Raw genomic sequence first — 23,749 nt, forward strand, 5'->3', positions numbered from 1 at the left:
ATCTTCATGAAAGTTAGTGAGAATGTTCACCTTGATGATATCTAGATAAAGTTCAAAACAGGGTCACGTACCTTCGAAAACTAGGTCAATAGGTCAAATAATAGAAAAACCTTGTGACCTCTCTAGAGACCATATTTTTCAATGGATCTTCATGAAAATTGGTCAGAATTTTTATCTTGATAATATCTAGGTCAAGTTCAAAACTGGGTCACATGAGCTCAAAAACTAGGTCACTATGTCAAATAATAGAAAAAACGACGTCATACTCAAAACTGGGTCATGTGGGAAGAGGTGAGCGATTCAGGACCATCATGGTCCTCTTGTCTTAATGTTGGGATTTAATTTCGTCAATTGTCACATCCACAAAATCACAACAATTAGTCCCCTTGGGAATATTAATGATTTCATAGTACTGGGATAAGTTGTTATTTCATTACAGAGAAAGGATAGTATTCATACACTGACCACTACTTCATAGCTACATACTATTGAAAAATTACATTGAACCATTCAACCTAAAAAGTAAACAAACTTGAGTAAAAATGAAATGTACAATGTGAAAGCTAGATTGTCAGTTGACTCGTTTTTCAGATGAATCATTAGAATCTACATGTAGATCTTTGTTACAACAACATTCAGTCCAGATGGGGTTAGACATGTTTGGGATTCTAGTCGAGAGATGTGCCCAATTGTTGGCCATTCATACCAGGTCTGATGATTACCCCGGTCGTATGTTCAGTCGAGAACTTGAAGAGCTGGTCCCCGGCATCAAGGTTTGGACTAACTGGATGATTTGTCATGCAGATTTATGGAATCCTCCACCACAAGTGCGGGATCCAGCTGTGGGGTAAGACATTTCTTGTTTTGTTACAGTCTAAAATAGTTGTCCTTTGTATCAAAATAATGTCTGTTTGTCATGCTAGGGTTATACTTCTAAACTCTCCCTAGTCATCAGATGGCTTTCTAGGGACTTTCTTGCATTTTTAAGGGCTAAGATGGCTCATTGCTAGATGTCAGGAAACATAGTACATTGTATTGGTCTAAAGACATACAAGAGATCAATAATTCTGTTGTTTTCTGTTGCGCAGAGCCTGTTTATTCTTGGAACTTTATTGAATTTTGAAGGATTCCTACATGATTTATCGTGATTTGAAAATTCACTTGATTAACAAAAGTCTTTGAACTATCTGCAGGGCCTCTGTGGCTAAGTGGTTACAGATTGCTGGCTACTGAATACTTACTTCCCACTCTGTGGATTCGAGCCCTGCTTGTGTCTGCATGTGAGGAAGCTGTCAGGCTAGCTTGTGGAAGGTTGATGGTTCTATCTAGAGGGCTTGAACTAATGCCTATAGGATGTCAGAGATCTTCCTCCACTAAAAAGACTGCCATATGATCTGCATTGTGTCTGTTTGACTTGAAACACCATACAAAGTCATTAAACTGATAATACAAGTTAAATTTCAGACCTGATATAGATGTATGGTCATGTACAGCTACATTGTGCAATATATTGAAAGAGATGGACACATCACAAGTCAAGTTTTATACAGAGAGAAGTGATGGTAAGATCTGTGATGTATATCAAAAAATTTTTTTTTTAAATTATTAACCTATTACATTGTTTATGTAATCAGTTTCAAACTGTTTCGTTTACCTGTTGAAAATGTAAATGTGACTTTTCACACCATACAGATACAGTCATTCTTATTTTGTTTCTACAATGTAGTTTTTAGCTCATCTGATTTTTTGAAAAAAAATGATGAGTTATTGTCATCACTTGAGCGGTTGTCGGCGTCGGCGTCGGCGTCGGCGTTGCCTGGTTAAGTTTTATGTTTAGGTCAGCTTTTCTCCTAAACTATCAAAGCTATTGCTTTGAAACTTGGAATACTTGTTCACCATCATAAGCTGACCCTGTACAGCAAGAAACATAACTCCATCTTGCTTTTTGCAAGATTTATGGCCCCTTTTGTACTTAGAAAATATCAGATTTCTTGGTTAAGTTTTATGTTTAGGTCAACTTTTCTCCCAAACTGTCAAAGCTATTGCTTTGAAACTTGGAATACTTGTTCACCATCATAAGCTGACCCTGTACAGCAAGAAACATAACTCCATCTTGCTTTTTGCAAGATTTATTGCCCCTTTTGGACTTAGAAAATCAGTTTTCTTGGTTAAGTTTTATGTTTAGGTCAGCTTTTATCCTAAACTATCAAAGCTATTGCTTTAAAACTTGCAACACTTGTTCGCCATCATAAGTTGACCCTGTACAGCAAGAAACATAACTCCATCCAGCTTTTTGCAAGATTTATGGCCCCTTTTGGACTTAGAAAATATCAGATTTCTTGGTTAAGTTTTATGTTTAGGTCAACTTTTTCTCTTAAACTATCAAAGCTATTGCTTTGAAACTTGCAACACTTGTTCACCATCATAAGCTGACCCTATACAGCAAGCAGCGTAACTCCATCCTGATTTTTGCAATAATTATTGCCCCTTTTGGACTTAGAAAATCATTTTCTTGGTTGAGTATTATGTTTAAGTCAACTTTTCTCATAAACTATCAAAGCTATTGCTTTAAAACTTGCAACAGTTTTTCACCATCATAAGTGGACACTGTACATCAAGAAACATAACTCTATCCTGCTTTTTGCAAGAATGATGGCCCTTTTTAGACTTAGAAAATCATGGGTAGGACAATATTTCTATTACACAAAAAAAATCAGATGAGCGTCAGCACCCGCAAGGCGGTGCTCTTGTTAATGAAACTTCCCACAGTTTTAAATAAAAACATGACATAGGTTTGTGTGCTTGTTTTTGATCAAAGGTACTTGGCCATGATTGCAGAGATCCGCAAATTTCAAACTGGTTTTAATACTTTATTTCGAATTACTTAATATGAAAAATGTTGTAGTATTATAATTTATCTTTAGAAATATAGTTACATTGAAATTTTAATTGATTCAATCACAGATTGCCTTTAATACATACACGGATTTTAATTACTGTATGCCGAGTCCAGGCTTTATTCTATGTTGTCAGCATAAATATCATTACACAATTACTTCCAGCTTATCAGACATGCAGAACTGTCTTAAAGCAAGCTTAACTGCCGTTTTGAACATTCTAAAGTTTCATATTACTATGTTTCCAATTAAACACTTCTTATCAATGATAATTGTCTAGGATTGGAAGCAGTGATACTGTCAGAAGACATGATGATGTCTGGATTTGTGCCACTTCTGACAACACCACTAACTAGTACATTTGTCGAGGACAGTGTTGACAAGGTAAGCAAGAATGTGATATACCTGTATTTTTTTTGCTTTGATTAAAAAAAAAACTTTTGTAAATTTAAGTTTTTCTTCTAGAACTAATTAAACATTTTAACCCATGTAAAAATAATTGCAAATCCTGAATAATTTTGAGTGGAAAGTTTCATGGTGAAGTCAATCCATGAATTTAAATCTCAGTGAATATGTGAAATTTCCATTCATCTTATTTTCAAATGTTTGTCACAAAGTCAATCACCATAAAATAGTTGATTTGCCAAATTTTTGTGCCAACAAAACCAAAAGATTTCAAAGTGTTCTTCAGAGTAAGCCTTCTTTCAGTATTCAAATATACCTTGAGCAAGTTTGGTGAAAGCTATAAAATGTGTCTCTGTGGCTGATAGAGAAGGGTAGCTTAAGTTCAGATCACTTGCCCCCTGCCTAGTGGGTTGCCAATATATAATACATTTTAGAGTGTTTGGGTGACATACGGAAGGATAGTAGTTCTACCTAGGTGTCCAACCATGCCGAAAGTAATGCCTTCAAGAGGATCATGGTTCTGGCTGAAAAGTCACCATAACTAAGATTTTGTGACTTAAAACCAAATAAAACAATTTAGAAATCTTTTTATATTCATACATTAACAGACTTTGAATCTACTGCTAAATGTATTTGTATATTGCTCGTTCAGGATATGGCCCGAGACTGTTTGAGAGTGGAGAAGTTGCGTGTGTTTGGAGAGTACCTATGTGGAGTTGAGCCACCGATGTTAGCGTACAGTGCGGAGACAAAGAAATACTACAGCGTGGCTCCGTCTGACGGTTTTGAGAATGATGAGCGTAATGTTGATGGACAAGATCAGCAAGAGCTGTCAGAGGTTAGAACGTTTTATTGTTTGATGATCAAAATTTAATCAGGTCAGCCTTGAGAAATACTGGAACAGTTAATTTATTCACTGACCCATAAAATGTACTTATACTCCGTTTTCTTGTATCTCTAGGCAACTGATTTTTTTGTCCACTGCAAACATGTATTCTTTTTTTTTCCATTTTCTTTCATTTTGATGTCAGTCATTTTGGTCAGACCTTTGCCTTGATATATTTAATGTCTGTTGAATCTCATTGAATATCATTGACAGATCTTTGACAAGAATTTTCAAACCACCATCGATTTACGTTTTGATAAGTTTTTCTATAATCATCGACATTATGAAGTCTTTTACATAAATCACAGTAAGCTGCTTGAACTTGAGTATTCAATGACTCTGTTATATATTTATCTTTTTCTTGTAAATATTTGACATATTCTTTCTCATTTTTGCTCAGTCTTTTTAAAAATGTACCTAGCTTTTCAATAGATGAAAAGTTATGAGCATCAATGTATGTGTCTTTTGGAAGAAGATTATTATAATTTCTAGCACCTCTTACGACGGTGATCGTATCCATTTCAAACCACACGAAAACCTTCTCAGTCATGTAGTCTTTGCATATTGAATTTTCAAATGATAAGTAAAATTTGTAATCCTTTGCAATCTTTTGGAGACATTGCATCCCTTCTTCTTTCGTGCAGTTTTTGTACGGGCCACATCGCCCATATATATCTACTCTTACATATCTCTGTAAAATGTTCACATACTTTTCACGTTTGCTTTCTGTTGGACAGTCACTCACTAACCAGGCAACTTCTTTCGTCTTTTGTTTAAATATTTGCGAGTAATCTTTATTGACAGGAATATCAGATTCATTTTTAGGCTTAAAAGAACCATACTTGTATAAGATATCCGAATCTAGTCTATATGTCATGGTCCAGTTGATAGCTCCAAACCAAAGTTTCCCACCGAATGAGAATAAGAGATGTATCGGTGACTCCACAGTAGAAAATATATAAACCTGGTTTTCGTTGGCACGTTTCGGAGGTTTTTTTGGCAGCCTCCCACCTTGGAATATAACTGCGTCTGCTGTTGAATAATAGTCTCGAAATTGTTGAGCATTGTCTATAAAGTTGATAGTGCACTGTTTATATTCACATAAAGTCATATCAACTGACTTGGCATTCATTCGTAAACCTGAAGAAGATAAAGTTTCCTTTGATTACAGTTAACTTAATGGCATTTTAAAACAAAAATGAAACTTATTTGCAATTGGACTGGGCTGAAACCAAAACCAAGGGTGGATCCAGGATTTGGGGTTTGTTGAGGGATGGGAACTTTTAGGACTTTCTAAAGATTATTTTAGGGGGTGCTATAACATTAAGGAGACATTATGGGGATGTTTGCTCTGTTCATTCCTTGTTGTATAAATAGTACTAAATGAACACGTATCAAAATTGTATATTTCTAGCTTTTAGTTTCAAAGGAATGTCTCCCCACCTAAATTATGATGATGTTTATTGCCTATGGATGTTACCTTAGGTTGTTGTTATAAATGTAATTATTATTTTGAAGTGGAAAGAGCAGATTTTTGTGCCCCCCCCCCCCTCGCACCCCTCCCCCAACCACCATAACCACCACCAGCAAAATAAAAAAAATAAAAAAATTATCGAGGTGAGAGGAGTGGGGGGGATGGGTGCACTTATGAGCTGCACATCAGTGTGGATTTATGCCATGTGTATTTTAAAAACATATTAGAAAAATTATAACAGATCACTTGGCATGTGAAGTTGTGCACCCAGTGTCCATTCAGCCATACTAGAGTTATGACCCTTAACCTAGTCAAAAATATGCATTAAAGGCATAAAAGTTTGTGTCCCTTGTATCTCAAAATGTAATTGACCTAGAGTAATAAAACGTAAGAGGATTGTTATGTAGTATGTGAAGTTGTGCACCTGGTATACTTTTTGGGATTTCTCTCAGCTTCACCAGAGTTATGGTCCTTGACTTAATGAAAAATGTTTCACTGAGTCATGAAAAACCATGTGCAGTGACCGGAAGTGGGGCACATGTGTCTGTGGACACACATCTAGTTTTTGAATGCTTTACGTATAACTGTCATTGGAATATTGCCACTGTGGTATTAGTTATGTTGAATAGTGACAAACAAGAGAAGCAAGAAAACTTGTGTAATGCTTTTAAATTTCACCTTGAAACTTCTACTTAAACTTGCTGGCAAAATAAGAAGAAAATTTCTAATAGGTCTATGAATATTGTACTCAATGGTGTTAAAATACTTATTAATGGTGTGTAAGCAAAGTGAGCAGAATTGTTGTGCCTTTATTTACGTAGAAAAAAACATATCTGTTTTCCTTGTCCCTGGTGTGATGAGGGTTGAGGAGCATTTGTCTACCAGTCTTGAAAGCACAGTAACAAAGTTCATAATTATGCACCCACCCTATAAAGAAACGAGTGTTCGTTTTTCTCGATATTAGTATGTCAGTCTGTCTGTTGGTGGACCGCCATTTGGTTTCCAATCAATAAGTAGAGAATGCTTGATCTCACAGTGGTCAACTTCATAGATCAGTAGATGATCACTATCTTATGGAGGCTGGGAAGGGGAAAGGGACCTTGAGAATGAAAACAGTTTCCCAACAGTTAACTAAAGAGCGCTTAGGCCTATATTTGTCAAACTTCATGAGATAATTGCTTGTGGTCAGTTGATGACTGCTATCAATTTGGGGGTTAGTGGTCAAAGGTAAATGTCTCATTGACCTCTAGACTAAAAATGGTTTTAGCTCAATCTTTTCAAAATGGTTGTCTGTGGTCAATAGACAACCCAGCAGGCTATCATGGAGGATATATGTGTTTTACAAACAGCTCTGCTTTATATATTTATGCATACTGTTTGACATGCACGCTGAATAAATCTGTTTATCTAGCTAGTTTACTCAAGAATTTTTTTTTTTTGAGTATAATTTATTAATCTGTCAATGTAGGAGCATAGCCAAAACATAATAGAAAAAAGTAGAGGTTAAATAATTTAAGAAGTTTTACTTCTTGAAAAAAAAATGGAAATAAGAATAAGAAATAAAGCCTACCTCCATGCCACAGTTCATACCAGACAATACTTTTCCAAGCTTTTCCCTGTTGCTTAAATAAAGTATCTGTGCTGTTGCGTTGTTGATGTTGTACACGGATAGTCTGTAAGTTCTCAAGGTCACAGTATTGGATGTATAGTGTATAAACAGCAAATATAACCACCAGAGGATATAGTTGGTTTGATCTCTTTGATAATCTCTTTTTTAATTTCCTGAACGTTAACATATTTGCTGTACTTGAAATCCTCAGTTTTACTTTAAATCCATATACAAAGCTTTACATTAAGTTGACAAATCCTCAGTTTAACTTTAAATTCATGATTTTCTTGAAATCCAAAATTGATGTTCGCAAACATCCGCAAATTAGGCTTTTGTAGTAAATGTTTGTAGTTTGTGAAGATATAGAAATGTGTTATTATATCTATTAATGAAAAAAACCCTCAAGGTTATGCTTCTTTCTTTGAACTAATTATCCCCCTTTTGAAGCAAATCCAATTCTTAAGGAGGAGTAGGAAAAAATATATATGGTAACATCACTTGCAAAGCTTTTGTAAATTGAATTGTATTAAATATTATATTAGTTTTTTTTTACGATAAACACATGACAATGGTGAATATTTTTATAGCCTCAGGGCTTATGAAAAAAGCAAATGATAATGTTGTAGTAATTTAATGTGTATGACCATCATTAAAGTTTTTCTTGACCATGCCTTAGGCAGTGTTATGTTTTTAAGTCGATATTTTAATTATGAAATATATAATTATAAGTCATACCAGTATGTTGACTTTTATAGAACAAATCATTAATATTTGTGTGAAAGGCCTCCATTGGGCTTCAGAAAGTTGGCACTTTTTGAGAGAAACTGCCAAATTGAAGCTGAATTGCTGGAATTTGGCCACATTTTAATAAAATTCTTGTAGTCACTTTCAAAAAATCAGTAGCCAGTTCTTTGAATTTGTAGCATTTGGCTACATTGGCAAATTGCAGAGGAGGCCCTGAATTTTAGTGTGTTTTATGGAGGTGCTTATCGACAAAATTTAATATAATCTTATCTATTAACTTTGAAATACACAAATATAGCTCCTCTTGAAATTGTCATCCCCTTTTAAAAGGAAATAAAATTGGTTAAATGATGATTACCTGATGTAGTTGTTGAAGATATGGGAGCATTTCTTATAAGTATTAATGTGTAGGTAGATAATTGCTTACCAATATATTATTGATGATTACCTCCCTTCACATTGCCATTTTATAACTGAGGATTGTCTCCCTTTAGATAACCAATTTATAACTTGATGATTACCTCCCTTTACATTGCCAGTTTATAACTGAGGATTACCTCCCTTTACATAACCAATTTATAACTTGATGATTACCTCCCTTTACAGGAAGATGATGTGGTTATTGAAGATGAAGAGATAGTTCATCTGGAGGATACAGATGATCAGCATGTACAACATCTGAAAGCAAGGAAAGAAGAGCTGGAGAAAAGAATGGAGGAAAAGAAAAGGTTACATGAACATAGGAAGGTAAGTTAGTGTTGAGTGCACAATATTGGAGCAGACTTTATAAATAACATTTCAGTAAAAAAACATTTTGTTTCAAAGAAACTCTCTTGTTAGATATTCAGTCCTGTTGGAGATAGTATAGATTTCGGTGTAAATTTTTTCTCCCAACAAAAGTATTTGTCTACTTAAACATTTACAAGAATATCCTGATGCAATACATCACTTTGCTTGTATGGAAAAGCAGAAGTTAATGAATATGATGGGTCAAGCAAAGATGATTTAAGTATTTTTCTAACACGACTCACATTAATTGCTATATAAAGACATAGCAAACAACCTGTATATGAATCTTCGATAAAGTATGATTGGCTGATACATTTTACAATTCTACTTCTGTTCCATTACATACAAATTATTTCAGGGCAAAACGGTTGTAAACAACATTTCAAAAACATAATTATACCAAAATGTCGTACTGATATGCAGGGCCGTAAAAGACGTTTTGATCTATACGAACAAATTAGCTCAGTTATGATTCACCTGTGACGTCATGAAAGTATGATAAAGTATGATGTCATAATGATGTGATGTCACAAAGTTAAGCTCGTAGCACTGTGTCACACAATACAAAAAACAAAATTTGATGATTCTGTTCATAAATAGTTTGCTAGATTATTAGATTATAAATAACTTCTCAAAATTTTGATAAAAAAGAAACCCTTACCTAAACGTTCTGTTGGCTATGCAACACTTAACTCCTCCTCATGGCACAAGCAAGTTTGTCAGTTTTAATTTTTCCGCAAGAGGAGGAAAGTCTGGTTAGGGAAACCTGACACAAAAGCCTCTTTTCCTTGATATAAAACAGTGTTCTAGGGTAATCACAGTAAGTGATAGCTCTAGCTTTTATTGTTTGACCAAAATAGCTATTTTTAGCTCGACTATTCGAAGAATAGTCTAGCTATTCTACTCACCCTGGCGTCGGCGTCGGCGTCACACCTTGGTTAAGTTTTTGCATGCAAGTACATACAGCTATCATTTAAAGGCATATAGCTTTGAAACTTATTTATTCTTTTTCTAGGTCAATTACCAACCTCACTGGGTCAAGTTCCATAACTCTAACATGTATTTTGAGCAAATTATGCCCCCTTTTGGACTTAGAAAATTCTGGTTAAAGTTTTACATGCAAGTTACTATCTCCAAAACTAATGCAGATATTGAATTGAAACTTCACATGTGTCTTTGGGGTTATAAAACTAGTTGATAGCACCAAGTCCCATAACTCTGACCTTCATTTTGGCCAAATTATGCCCCCTTTTGTACTTAGAAAATTTTGGTTAAAGTTTTGCGTGCAAGTACATACAGCTATTACTAAAAGGCATATAGATTTGAAACTTATTTTTTCTTTTTCTAGATCAATTACCTACCTCACTGGGTCAAGTCCCATAACTCTGACATGTATTTTGGCCAAATTATGCCCCCTTTTGGACTTAGAAAATTCTGGTTAAAGTTTTGCGTGCAAGTACATACAGCTATTACTAAAAGGCATATTGATTTGAAACTTATTTTTTCTTTTTCTAGATCAATTACCTACCTCACTGGGCCAAGTCCCATAACTCTGACATGTATTTTGAGCAAATTATGCCCCCTTTTGGACTTAGAAAATCCTGGTTAAAGTTTTACATGCAAGTTACTATCTCCAAAACTAATGCAGATATTAAATTGAAACTTCACATGTGTCTTCGGGGTTATAAAACTAGTTGATAGAATCAAGTCCCATAACTCTGACATGTATTTTGGGCAAATTATGCCCCCTTTTGGACTTAGAAAATCCTGGTTAAAGTTTTGCGTACAAGTACATACAGCTATTACCAAAAGGCATATAGCTTTGAAACTTATTTATTCTTTTTCTAGGTCAGTTACCAACCTCACTGGGTCAAGTTCCATAACTCTTAACATGTATTTTGAGCAAATTATGCCCCCTTTTGGACTTAGAAAATTCTGGTTAAAGTTTTACATGCAAGTTACTATCTCCAAAACTAATGCAGATATGGAATTGAAACTTCACATGTTTCTTCGGGGTTATTAAACTAGTTGATAGCATCAAGTCCCATAACTGATATGCATTTTGGTCAAATTATGTCCCGTTTCGAACTTAAAACTCTTTTGATATTTAACATTTTGGGTAATAATTTCCTGCTTCTGTGACAATATTTCGAATAGTCGAGCTTGGCTGTCTTACGGACAGCTCTTGTTATCTAATTTCATGTTATAAAACACAGATAAAATGAGCAAAAATATGTTTTTATTTAGATTTGATTATATGAATCAGTACAACCTAGACCCAGACAAAAGAAAATGATTCCAAAGAATTTCTCAGAATATTGTTACAGGTTATACTTGCTTGATTACTGTTACAGAATGTTATAGAGACAAATCGTCACAGCTGTATAGAGATAGAAATCCGTCCAATTTTCCTCATTCCCGACACCAACTGTTTCATTGACCATCTACCTAGTCTGATGAAGCTGATCAATGATCGGCAGTACACCCTTGTTATACCTCTAGTCGGTAAGTACTGGTTTGTAGAACAGCAATATATAGAGAATAATAGATTAGTGCCGTAGATGAGAAAGTTTATCTGGCGAGGTGGAGGAGGTTATCGGGTGAGCCGAAGGCGAACCTGATAACGCCCGAAGCCGAGCCAGATAAACTTTCTCCATCTTAGGCACTAACCTATTATTCTATTTATCTTGTCATTACTTCATTTTCCGATATTTGGCAATTTATTTTACAAAAATAAGTGTGCGACAACCGCTTTAATGACGTCATATTCGTAATGACGTCACTTATATAATGACGTGATTACCGGCAAAATCGCAATAACTTCTTCGTTTTTGAATAAAAACTCATTATTTGACCACTCATTTTCTTAGTTCGGACATTTCCAACACAATGATGATGGTTTCGTTGCAAAATTTCTTATGACAACAATATCGATCATAAGGTCACATGATCAACTGACTGTATATCACTGGTCACATGATCAGCTGATGGTATATCAAGAAAGATATACGGCGCCCTGATATCGGGTCGAAAATACTGCAAGTGACAGGATAAACCTTGTTATACCTCTAGTCATTAACTACTGCTTAACAGTATACCTTGTTATACCTCTGCTTTGTAAGTACTAGTTGATAGATCAACAGTATACCTTGTTATACCTCTAGTCAGTAAGTACTGGCTGGTAGATCAACAATGTACCCTTGTTATACCTCTAGTCGGTAAGTACTGGTTGATAGATCGACAGTACACCCTTGTTATACCTCTGTAGTAGAGCAGCAAACCCCCAGTTTTAGCATTCAACCTGGCCACCAAAAGTTACAAAATATGTCATATACCAAAATGTTTTGGAGGGTCTGAAGTTTATTGGACTGCCAGCATAAATTGCAAATTTTTGGTGCGGACCGAGAAATCCAAGATGGCGTCCAAGATGGCCGCCATTTTTAGTCCTTATACGTAGATTTGAAAATAAGGCTAGTAAATATTTATGAAGAAAACACAAGACACTTTACCACATACAAGTATCTAAACTAAGAAAGTGTTAAATAATTGTTATATTCTCGAGGTCACTCAAGGTCATTTCAAGATCATACTTAAGGTCAAAGTATCAAAAACGGTCTAAAATCACTGTTTAAGCTACAATCTTTTTTATTGTCTCCAAACTGAATGACATAATTTGTTATTTCTCATATCAAAGTAGATCTGTGTGTATTGCAGTTTCATTTGCACTTTTTTAGAGGAGTTCATTTGGTAACCATGGTTACCATAGTTGAACTAAATATGTTACAATATAGCTATTTGGTAGATTAATATACAAGTTTTTAAACTGTCTTTGAAAAGAACAGATGTTACAAACTTACTTCTATTGTGTGTAGTAAGAAGAAGTGTTATAATTTTGGAACTGGTCAAGGTCAAAATAGCGCAAAATTACTTTTTCACTTACAAATTGAGTGGATAGATCTGGTAACTATAGTAATACCTAAATGTTCTTTACTATGGCCGGAATTTAATCTCTATTATGCAAGGTTAAGGTCAAGGTCAAAATAGCGCAAAATTACTTTTTCACTTACAAATTGAGTGGATAGATCTGGTAACTATAGCAATACCTAAATGTTCTTTACTATGGCCGGAATTTAATCTCTATTAGGCAGATTTAGATATACTTATGAAGAAAACGCATGTAAGACAGTTTTTAACAAACATAATATTCTGGTTCATGGTCAATGTCATTGCAGTGTTTTAAGATGGCCGCTATTTTTGTCCTTTTAGGTCGCGTCAGAAATAAAGCTATTAAATATCAATGAAGAAAACACATGTGACCTAATGGCATACAAGTATTCAAACTAAAAAATGTTTAAAATAAATGTTCATACACAAGGTCAAATACGGTCTAAAATTTGGTGAAACCAAATGCATTTCAATATAGCCATTAGTTTAGATCTAGTTAGTGGAAACCGGTCACGGCCATTTTCAAGGTCATATTCAAGGTCAAAGGGTGAAAATAGCATAAAACCACCTAGGCCCTATATATATTTTTAATATTTTAAATTGCACGAATTTTCATATTAAAGATTGTACATTTGTTTAAACATATATAATGATACATATTTTGCTCGGCTCGTTTGGCTGTGTAGAAGTAACAATTGTAGACGTCAAGATCACAAAGTTAATATATGGTTTCGGTGGGCGTTCTGGCCATAATGACCCGAAGGCCATTGTGTTACTAGATGTGCCATTAGTATGTACTTTTTCAGCTTGATTATGATGAAAGCTTAAAGCTTATTTGAACCACTCTGGAGTCCGTCTCCTGGAAAAACTAGTACCAATGCCATATGAGTTTGCATGGTCATGACCCTAGTAGGGCTCGTACTCTGAGATCCCGGGTTGAGCGGTTGACACCTTAACCATAAGGCCACTGCCATTTAGAGCAGAACGCACACCTAAGTCGTTTATTGACAATATCATGTTATCAACAAATGTACCAAAAGGTTTTTGTTTACTTTTAACGTAAATTTGGTACTATTCATACTAAGTATATAATACATTTTAACACCACGGCTGTCATTAGTGACGTCACATGCCTGAATTAACAACAATATTGACAGATGTTCCATTTCAAAGTTGAAAATAGTATGTAATAATAGAAATTACATAATTACTTTAGTGACGTATGCAAATTTTGATTTTGTAATTGATATGGTAAATAATCTACATCCGATTGTTATTGTTAAATATATTTATAGTTAAACTCTAGTAGATATTTACATTCTACTTAAATTTGCAGTTTCAGGAACCATTAAATCAAACAGTAAAGCAAATTTATTAGATACCAAGTTTCAATCTGTATTGGCCAACAAATCACCACAATCTTTCAAACAAGAAAAGGTCTATATCTTTCTATTGTAACATTGTCAGTATCCCAATATTTCTTAAATCCTAATTGATAGAACTGCATGGTCTCAAAGTGCTAGCTAACCTTAAGTCACTCAGTTGTCCTTAAGCGCTTCGGGTAAAAATTGTTGATGCTCTAGTAATAATTTTCCAAACCTATCTCCTTTGGTTACTAGCCCAGCGGATTAGTCCCGCTGCTCAAAAAGGGAGACCCAAGTAACTTAGCAGACTATTGGCTTATACCATAAACTTCTATGTTTTGGTTAAGTTTTTGCTCACCTTACGTAACACAACATTCTTCATGGCCTCCAACATGGCTTTCGTGACAAAGTCTTGTCTGACTCAGCTGATTGTATTTAATTTAACAGATTAAATGACTAGAAACATTACCATTTATAAACAAACTAACTTGATCTTTCTCAACCTAAGTTTAGTTTTTGAAAAGGTAAACCACTCAAACTTCTTCTAAAGGTGTTTGCCTACAATTTCTCGAGTGGCTTGTGGCATTCCTACTCAATAGAAGTCAGTCTGCAGCCATGGAGGTGAAGTACCTGTAACATCTGGTGTTCCACAAGATACAAACAATCTTCCATCTCTATCAAGTAACAAGTCCGACACATTGTTGATGATATTGTAATCAAACTTACACAATCTTTCTTAACAAGTTTAAATGGGGAAAATGAGTGGGACATGGAGTTGAATCCTTCCAAATGCAACACAACCAAAACAATAAGAGCTGTCTTTTGACAGCGCGTTAGACTAATTGAAGAATTTATGGAAGTATGGGGTCAAAATATTACAAGAGATTTTCAGACAAAAGAAGAAAAATAGACAAGACAAACAATGTACCACTATTTGTGGATTTGGATAAGTCTTGCACTATATGGCAATGTGTGACCATGATGGTAAGCAAGTGTTCAAAGTTTCAAAGCCATATATTAAACAGTTTAGACAAAATATGGAATGGTTTGCAAAAGTTAACTAATTTCTGTGTCAAAGAAGGGCCATAACTGAACTACAGTACTTGTCCTAGTTATGTAGTCTTGCCTACATTTGTAAACTATGATGGTAAACAAGCCATATGACAAACATGTTTGACAAAATATGGACTGGTTTGAAAAATTTAACGGATTTCCAAGTCCATAAAGGGCCATAATTCAGCCAAAATAGTTGAACTATTGCCTAAAGATTGAAATCATTATGAAAAGCAAGTGTTTAAAGTTTCAAAGCCACATAACAAATACAAGTAGTTTCGACGAAACATGTACGAAAACTGAACCAATATCCAAGTCCAAAAACGGGAATAATTCAGCCAAATTATGTAACAGAGTTAAGTACTCTTGCCTACAGATAGAGACTAATATAATAAACAAGTGTTCAAAGTTTCAAAGCCACATGTCAAATAGCTGTTGCAAAACATGGACTTGTACGAAATCTGAACCAATTTCCAAGACCAAAACGGGCCATAATTCAGCCAGAATACTTGACAGAGTTACTTACTCTTGCTTACTGGTAGATACTGTTATAATAAACAAGTGTTCAAAGTTTAAAAGCCACATTTCAAATAGTTTTTACAAAACATGGACTTGTACGAAATCTGAACCAATTTTCAAGTCCAAAAAGAGCCATAATTCAGCCAAATTACTTGACAGAGTTATGTACTCTTGCCTATTGGTAGAGACTAATACATATAAACAAGTATTCAAAGTTTTAAAGCCACATGTCAAATAGTTGTTAGAAAACATTGACTTATCATTAGAATAGCTTCAAATGCAAATTTAACTTTAGACTTCATAAAACAAAACATCACAACAACCAACGAAAATGTCAAAACTCTACCATATAAAACTCTTGTCCACACATACATGCCATAGCTGGAATATACATCTACCATCTGCATGCATACACTCAAGTTAAAACACACAAGATTGAAATGTCTCCACATCCCCATTTGGAGAATTTTCCTGCTAACCTTCTTACAGAAGACACATGTTGTTTGAAAAATAGAAAAATGAAACTAAAAAAACACACTGCATTGTAAGCAATGTTTTTATGTTTTAATCGCACTTATTTCATAATTACACACATTACGTTAACAGTTTTTTCATCTTATTGCGCATTCTCACTTTATCTGATGTTAGACCCATAACTAGTAAGTCTGAAAGAGGCTTTGGCATTACCACAGAGATAGAAAATAGCGTAGAAATATTTTTCAGTTACGTTACAATACAGCCTTATATCTTTATATCTCGTATAAACCCAGTCCTTGGTTAACTTATTTTCTGTCTCGCTACAGGCAGTAGTTTTTCAAAATTCAGAAAAAGAAAAATGTTTACGTCAATTTTAAGCGTTGGAACTTAGATAAAGCTTCAAAATGAAGCATGCAGCGACTGTAATTCAAGATGTTTATGCAAGTGCTGTTTAAGATAAATACAGGTATTAATATTGATCTTGTAACTGAATTCATATTAGTTTATGTTTATTTGTTAATGTAGGAAATAAATACGAATATGTCTTTTTGGAAATGAAACAATTTAATAGTTAAAAAAATGATATAAATGTCATTTTGTATAGTTAAAATAATGATATAATGGTTATTTTGACACTTCAGCCTTAATATGTATGACCTAAAAACTATCTTGATAAACCTAAAATATAACATATTTTAAACATTTGAGTATTACGTTAGTAACTATTTGCAAATATATGTTAATTAAGATTGCAAATGAAAATGTAAAACACATAGGTCTATTCTGAAATGAAAATTTGTACCATTTGAAAAAGAATGAAAACGTGTGTACGGTATATTAAAAAGTGTTTTTTTATGTGTCCTGTTTTGCTATTTTGACCAACTGTCCTTGAATGACCTCAATCACTCCCAACAATATAACATTTAAAAGAATCTTTTACTACAAACAATTAAAGGGAGTTTGAAAAATGTGGTTTTTTTCACACTTGTATGTGATTCCACCAACTAGATCTTAATAACAGTTATATTAGAACCAATTTTGTTTCACCATGGTAACCATGTTAGCCAAATGTACTCCTCTAAAAATATTGCAAATGGAATTGTCATGCACACAAACTTGTTCTAATATGAAAAATGGCCAGTTATGTCATAGAATTTGGAGAGAATGTAAAACAATTGCAGATAAAATAGTAATTTTAGACATTTTTGACCTTTTGACCTTGCCAACGGCCTTGAAATGACCTTGAGTGACCTCAAAAATATAATATGTTTTACACATTGTTAGTTTAAATACTTGTATACAGTTAAGTTACAGGGTTTTTCTTCATAAATTATTTACATCCTTATTTTTAAATTTACCTATTCATAATTTTAACATGTCCAAAACATTGTGGAATGATACTAATTTCACTTGGGTATTGATTACATTTTACTCGGACTTTATCATAGACTGCCTGTGTAAAATCTCAAACTTTTAACTAAAATAATGGTATTAAATCGATATAATAATTCAGTGAAACTTCAAAGTTTGGTTGTTTGTAGCATCATCTGGGGCATGTGCAGTGAAAAATCTTATTTTGATTTCTAAATTAGTGTGATATTTATTTCTAAAGTCACTATATGTTCATTGTAAATATACTTGATAATACCCAAGTGGAAACTGGCAGGTACTCGAAAATGCAGCTCTCTGATTGGTCAATTAGAACCCCTAATGTACTGTGATGTCATGATAAAGTTATGAATAAAATCTTAAAGTGGCGGCCATCTTGGACGCCATCTTGGATTTCTCGGTCCGCACCAAAAATTTGCAATTTATGCTGGCAGTCCGATAAACTTCAGACCCTGCCAAACATTTTGGTATATGACATGTTTTGTAACTTTTTGTGGCTAGGTTACTCATTAACTAAGCCATTTATTAGGTTTTGCTGCTCTACTACTGGTTCGTAAGTACTGTTTGTCAGATCAACAGTTTTCCATAGATACACCTTTAGTGGGTAAAAACTGTTCGGTAACTCGGCAGTATATTATAGTGACATTTCTAGTTTGTAAGTACTGATTTGTAGAAATAAACTTGTAAAACTGTATGCAAATTGAGTATTTTTATGCAGGTTTTATATTGGCAAGTACATGTATAAATGAAAATAAAAATTGAACCAGTGTATTTTCTTGCACATCCGATTTTACCCAGACTGGCATAATCCAGCTGGCATCCCCTTGCTGGTTGACTTTGGTTTAACAGTTACAAAACATGTTAAAGACTTGTATAAATTTTGTTTGTTTCAGTAATCAACGAGTTAGATGGCCTAGCTCAGGGTCAAAGGACAAAAGGCCAGTACGACAATGAAGACCATGCAAACAAAGTGAAACACCGAGCTGCAAATACCATTGAGATGTTAGAGAAAGAATTTGAGAAGAAAAACTCACACTTGAAAGCCCTAACTTCAAAGGGCACTGTTATGGAAACCATATCATTCCGAAGCGAAGAGACCGACTCTAGTGTTAGTATTTTTTTAAATCTGCTTACATGTAGGTGTGTTCAAAGTAAAAAGTTTGTTTTTCTTTAATTTCTGTTTCAAGTGAATTCTTTAAACTTGATCTTTTCTGTAGAAGGAAAAGGTATACATGTATTTGATGTTTGTATTTTGTCCAAAAAGAAAAAAAAAGGTAAACTGTAAAATCATTAAATTTCGTGGGCATGAAATTTCGTGGTTTTGGTCAAAACGGCATTTTCGTGGGGACATGATATCGTGGATTTCAACATTTGAAGATAAAATGAATGGGAATTTTACCTGTTCGTTGGGATTAAATTTTGTGGTTTGACTAAACCATGAAGTCCATGAAAATAAGTCCCCCATGAATATTAATGATTTCACAGTATACCTAGAAAATTTATAACTCTGTCATTTGTTAGGTTAATGTTATTCTCCATGGTGGACACTTTACGTACTTGTCCCAGATTTAAAAATCAAAGCATCGTCTGGTTTGCAGGTTTTTTTTGCGGCCGTTTTTATAGCCGTTATTGGGCTATATTCCCAATACCAAAAAGTATGTATTGTTCCCAAAATGAGTGCAAAAATTCCAAATCTACATTCTGAAAAAAAATTCATCAAAATTGCACAAACATTGACCAAATTATGGACAATTTTGTAATGGTAGTATCTTAAAGAGGTTGTACAATGTGAAACAAATGTATGAGAAAGTACTTAAACACATTCTTACTGTATCCTATGGGACTAGATATTTCCCTATTTGTAACATTTACGCGTCAAAATTCCCAATATTGGGGGTAAAGGCTATGTTCCCAAAACAGGAAGAAAAAACCCTGGTTTGTGAATGAAAAAAAAATGCTGTTATACGCTACATGTATATATTTCAGGGAAACAACGATGATCTCATACTCTCATGTTGTACCTACTACTGTAAAGATAAAGCCAGGGATTTCATGCCTAAAGATAAAGGTAACTTTATTACCTTAATATTACATTTTTATATGACCAAAATTTGATGAAACTAATAATATAAGGTTAAATCTTTAATCAAGTCACACCATTTTCCCATAAAAAGCAGAAAAAGCATGGTAGAAAGCATTCTTGCATCGATCTTTCTCGGGTATACTGGTATAAGGTCAGATGAGTAACTGAGCGCAACATAGGGTCATCATTGCCATAAGCTTTTTCTTTCAGAAAAAGAAATATATTTCTAAAATCATAACGTTTTATACACAAATGAAATTATTTTTCAGATACTCCAGTACATCTCTACAGGGAAGTTGTTTTGCTCACTGATGACCGCAACTTGCGGTTAAAAGCTCATACACACAACGTGCCTGTGAAAGATATTCCAGCCTTCATGAAATGGAGTTCAGCCACATGACTTATATCTCAGAAAAAAATGTGGCATTCTACCCAGCCTCCCTTGTGAGCTGTTATACGTTTAGAGTTATTCCCCTTTGTGTGTGCTCTCTAGTAAAGGATAACAGAAAGTGTGTTGTTTCCTGTTTTTGATCTGAGGAGATTCTGAAGCACTTATTTCTAGTTGAGATAGTACATATCATAGAATTTGAAGTTATGTAAGAATGTTTTACAAAATGAGATGGCCCGAGTGTTGCTAAATGTTTAAGATGATAGATATATGTCATTGGTATGTTTCATATGGAGATGTGAAGCGTTTTATCTGTATGTAAATACAGACGAACATTTAAAAGATATTTATAGAAAGTTGTGTTTCCTTAGAAAGTTGTGTTTCCATAGAAATTTGTGTTTCCATTTTGCTTTGAAATGGTAGTCTTAGTAATGAACAGAAACTTTGTATTATCAATGAATAGAGATTGTCGTTGAAACAGAAGTGAGGAATTCGAAATTTTATTTGATATGAAATGTAATGGTTTTCACTTGGTTATTCTCTATTTTTGTATGCTGATCACTCAAGTGTTCTACTCTAAATGAATGAAAGGTCTTCGACATTTCATATAGCTCTTTCCAGGATATTTGATGCAATGTTCCCAGAACAGACAACCTGCTTATCTTCTGTCAGTTATTATTTTTTAAATTCAAAATTTACCAGGTATGTAACCAAGATTGTAGCATTTTAATCCCTGATATATTTACGAAATGTTGCCAGTTTTAACATTTTAAAAAGTAGTTGCTGTCAACTTTTATCAGCTTCAAAATCTTTGAGTTGTTATAAGTTTTTGTTCTCTATTTATGCTTTAGCCTGATATAAAGAACATGTTGGATAACTCGTAACTTATTAAATCAATATTTTGAGAAAGATATGTGTACTTAAAATTGTTGTTTATGAATTATGTATACTTTAAGTTCAGTATGGTGTAATTAAAGTGTGAAGTGTATGTAGAAGGATGAAAAAGTTCGATTTCTAGTGTCTATGCCTCTGTAAAGGGTTAGACTGTAGAGGAAGATAGACAGATTCAGGCCTGGGAAACATTCTGTTCAAATAGACAGCTGCTTATTGAAGAGACAGAATGAGAGCTGGAGATAGTATAGTTGAAATAGCAATTTTTCTGCAAGAATTTTTGAAGGACTGATCTGTTTTCTTTCACTATTAAAAAACAAAGTCAGAAAAATTCAAGATTTTACAGTCTTGACATGCATTGACAAACATGTTACATTTTCACCAGAAATTGTGACATACAAGCTTTATTGCCTGCCTTCATCTCAGTGCTGATATATTTCATTTAGCACAGCAAGATATAAATACTGAAAATATGTTTTAAGAGCTGAGAGACTGTTTCTTTTTGCATTCATTTCAATGATTTTGATATTTCCTAAATAACACATGCCCAACTGTCATCTTTTTCACTTGATGTTTCACATACTTTTTCAAGATGGAACTTGTCGAATCTATGGAAATTAAGGAAAAAAGTGTTTGAAAAGTATTCAGAGTGACTAAACTGTGATCTGTTTTTATTTAAGTTGAGAGTTACTTTCAGAATAGGATTTAGCTGCGTTGAAAGTGAATATGAAACTGTATACACAAGTGTTTTAAAACTTTTTAGTGCGATTTGAAAGGAGAAATGTTTTCCATAAATCTGAACAAAGCATAGTCTGCTGAAGGCTGTTATATTATAAAGTGCCCGTACATTGTAATTTATAAATTGTTTTAAAAACCTTTAAATTTTATGAACTGTAAATGAAATAGGTATGTAGATGTTTTATATGTAAAATATTAAAAGTTTATTTTTTATGAAACTTCAGTATTTCTTTTCTTTTTTTTTTTTTGCTTGAAGAGTCAGTTGTTTGCATTTTTTTTAAAAAGGTAATATTTTGTAATACTGGTTTATCTATGAAAATATCATTAATGATATATGAAGAGAATGTTTATTATTTAAAATATTATTTAAATAAGTTCTTTGATATATATATGAATATTGTATAGACCGAATTTAAAATTTAGACATATCCATCCTTATTGGATGTATTCTCACTTGGGGTTTTCATGTTGATTAAAAGTAGATCTGAAAACAGTTTGTAAGAACCAAATAATTTTGCTGCTTCAAAATTTTGTGAACTCTTAGTTTTAAATACATTTGGGAAGCTTAAAATTTGTATTCACATTGAAAAAGAAATTTGAGCCGCGCCAAGAGAAAACCAACATAGTGGCTTTGCGACCAGCATGGATCCAGACCAGCCTGCACATCTGCGCAGTCTGGCCAGGATCCATGCTGTTTACTTTCAAAGCCTATTGTTATTAGAGAAACTGTAAGCGAACAGCATGGATCCTGACCAGACTGCGCAGGCTGGTCTGGATCCATGCTGGTCGCAAAGCAACTATGTTGGTTTTCTCAAGGCACGGCTCATATATTGTCATCTGCTTTACATTTCTTGTTCTTCCTTATTCATATGAACCAGGTAACTATTATGGGTATGTTAAAATCAGATTACACATTATTGTTATAAACATTGCTGCTGCACGATTGTTGCTGTAAGCTTTTATAATCTGTTGAATTTGAGGTTGAACTTGAAAAGTTTTTTGTTAGTAAGAAAGAAGAAGAGAAAATATATAAAAAATTTGTCTTTTGTGAATTTTGTCGTTTGTAATAAATTTTACTGTACAGGTTTAACTAGACTACACCAAGAAAGTTAATAATAGCATAGAGACAACTGCTGTTGAAATTTGTAAAAAATCTATTTTTACTTTTGTGAAATGATACACAAAGTATACCTAAATTTTATACATGTACAATTCTGTACCATGAAATGTTGGTATTTTTGCTTAATTTATTGATGCCCTTTGTAATTCTCAATCTGTTCAAATGCTGTTTCATTTAAAACAAATTGTACACATTAAATAGCTTGTTGGCTAAATTTCTTTTTTTATTGAATGATAATAAAGTTTGGTGCAATATGATTAAAATTGTTTGTGAATGACATGTATTTTAACTTTTATCTGAAATCCCACCTTGACTTCTTTATGCTCTTGGAAGCATGTGATGTTTGAACTGTCTTTCAGACTGTTGGTCATCCACTTTCTTGTGTACTCAACTCCTACAGTTTCCATTTACTTGAAATGGAACTTGGTACGAATCATCAACATGAAATGGACATGCGCATATTGTCGGGACTTTCATGATTGATTTTTTAGCTCACCAGAGCACGAAGTGCTCAAGGTGAGCTATTGTGACCAGTCGTTGTCCGGCGTCCGTCGTGCGTCAACATTTGCCTTGTGAACACTCTAGAGACCACATTTTTGACCCAATCTTTATGAAACTTGGTCGGAATGTTTGTCTTGATGATCTCTAGGTCAAGTTCGAAACTGGGTCATGTGGGTCAAAAACTAGGTCAGTAGGTCAGATCAAAGGAAAAGCTTGTGAATACGCTAGAGTCCACATTTGTGACCCAATCTTTATGAAACTTAGAATGTTTGTCTTGGTGATCTCTAGGTCAAGTTCGAAACTGGGTCATGTGGGGTCAAAAACTAGGTCAGTAGGTCAGGTCAATAGAAAAGCTTGTGAACACTCTAGAGACCACATTTTTGACCCAATCTTTATGAAACATGGTCGGAATGTTAGTCTTGATGATCTCTAGGTCAAGTTCGAAACTGGGTCATGTGGGGTCAAAAACTAGGTCAC

At 33.9% G+C, this 23,749-nt stretch overlaps 1 protein-coding gene across 5 annotated transcripts in view; it reads left to right on the forward strand.

Annotated features, from left to right (window-relative positions):
- Window positions 1-23,048, forward strand: part of LOC123533341 (telomerase-binding protein EST1A-like) — a 45,398-nt gene extending 22,350 nt beyond the window's left edge. For all 5 annotated transcript variants that reach the window (XM_053520008.1, XM_053520011.1, XM_053520009.1 and 2 more), the window contains 9 exons: window positions 592-847; window positions 1,465-1,562; window positions 3,178-3,281; window positions 3,955-4,140; window positions 8,622-8,762; window positions 11,159-11,309; window positions 18,445-18,659; window positions 19,538-19,619; window positions 19,904-23,048. In XM_053520008.1, coding sequence (XP_053375983.1) covers window positions 592-847; window positions 1,465-1,562; window positions 3,178-3,281; window positions 3,955-4,140; window positions 8,622-8,762; window positions 11,159-11,309; window positions 18,445-18,659; window positions 19,538-19,619; window positions 19,904-20,034 — 1,364 coding nt within the window. In that variant the 3' untranslated portion in view covers window positions 20,035-23,048. The remainder of the gene's footprint in view (window positions 1-591; window positions 848-1,464; window positions 1,563-3,177; window positions 3,282-3,954; window positions 4,141-8,621; window positions 8,763-11,158; window positions 11,310-18,444; window positions 18,660-19,537; window positions 19,620-19,903) is intronic.
- The last annotated feature ends 701 nt before the right edge of the window (window positions 23,049-23,749 follow it).

This window comes from Mercenaria mercenaria, chromosome 12 (assembly GCF_021730395.1).
Source record: "Mercenaria mercenaria strain notata chromosome 12, MADL_Memer_1, whole genome shotgun sequence".
Classification (NCBI taxonomy): domain Eukaryota; kingdom Metazoa; phylum Mollusca; class Bivalvia; order Venerida; family Veneridae; genus Mercenaria; species Mercenaria mercenaria.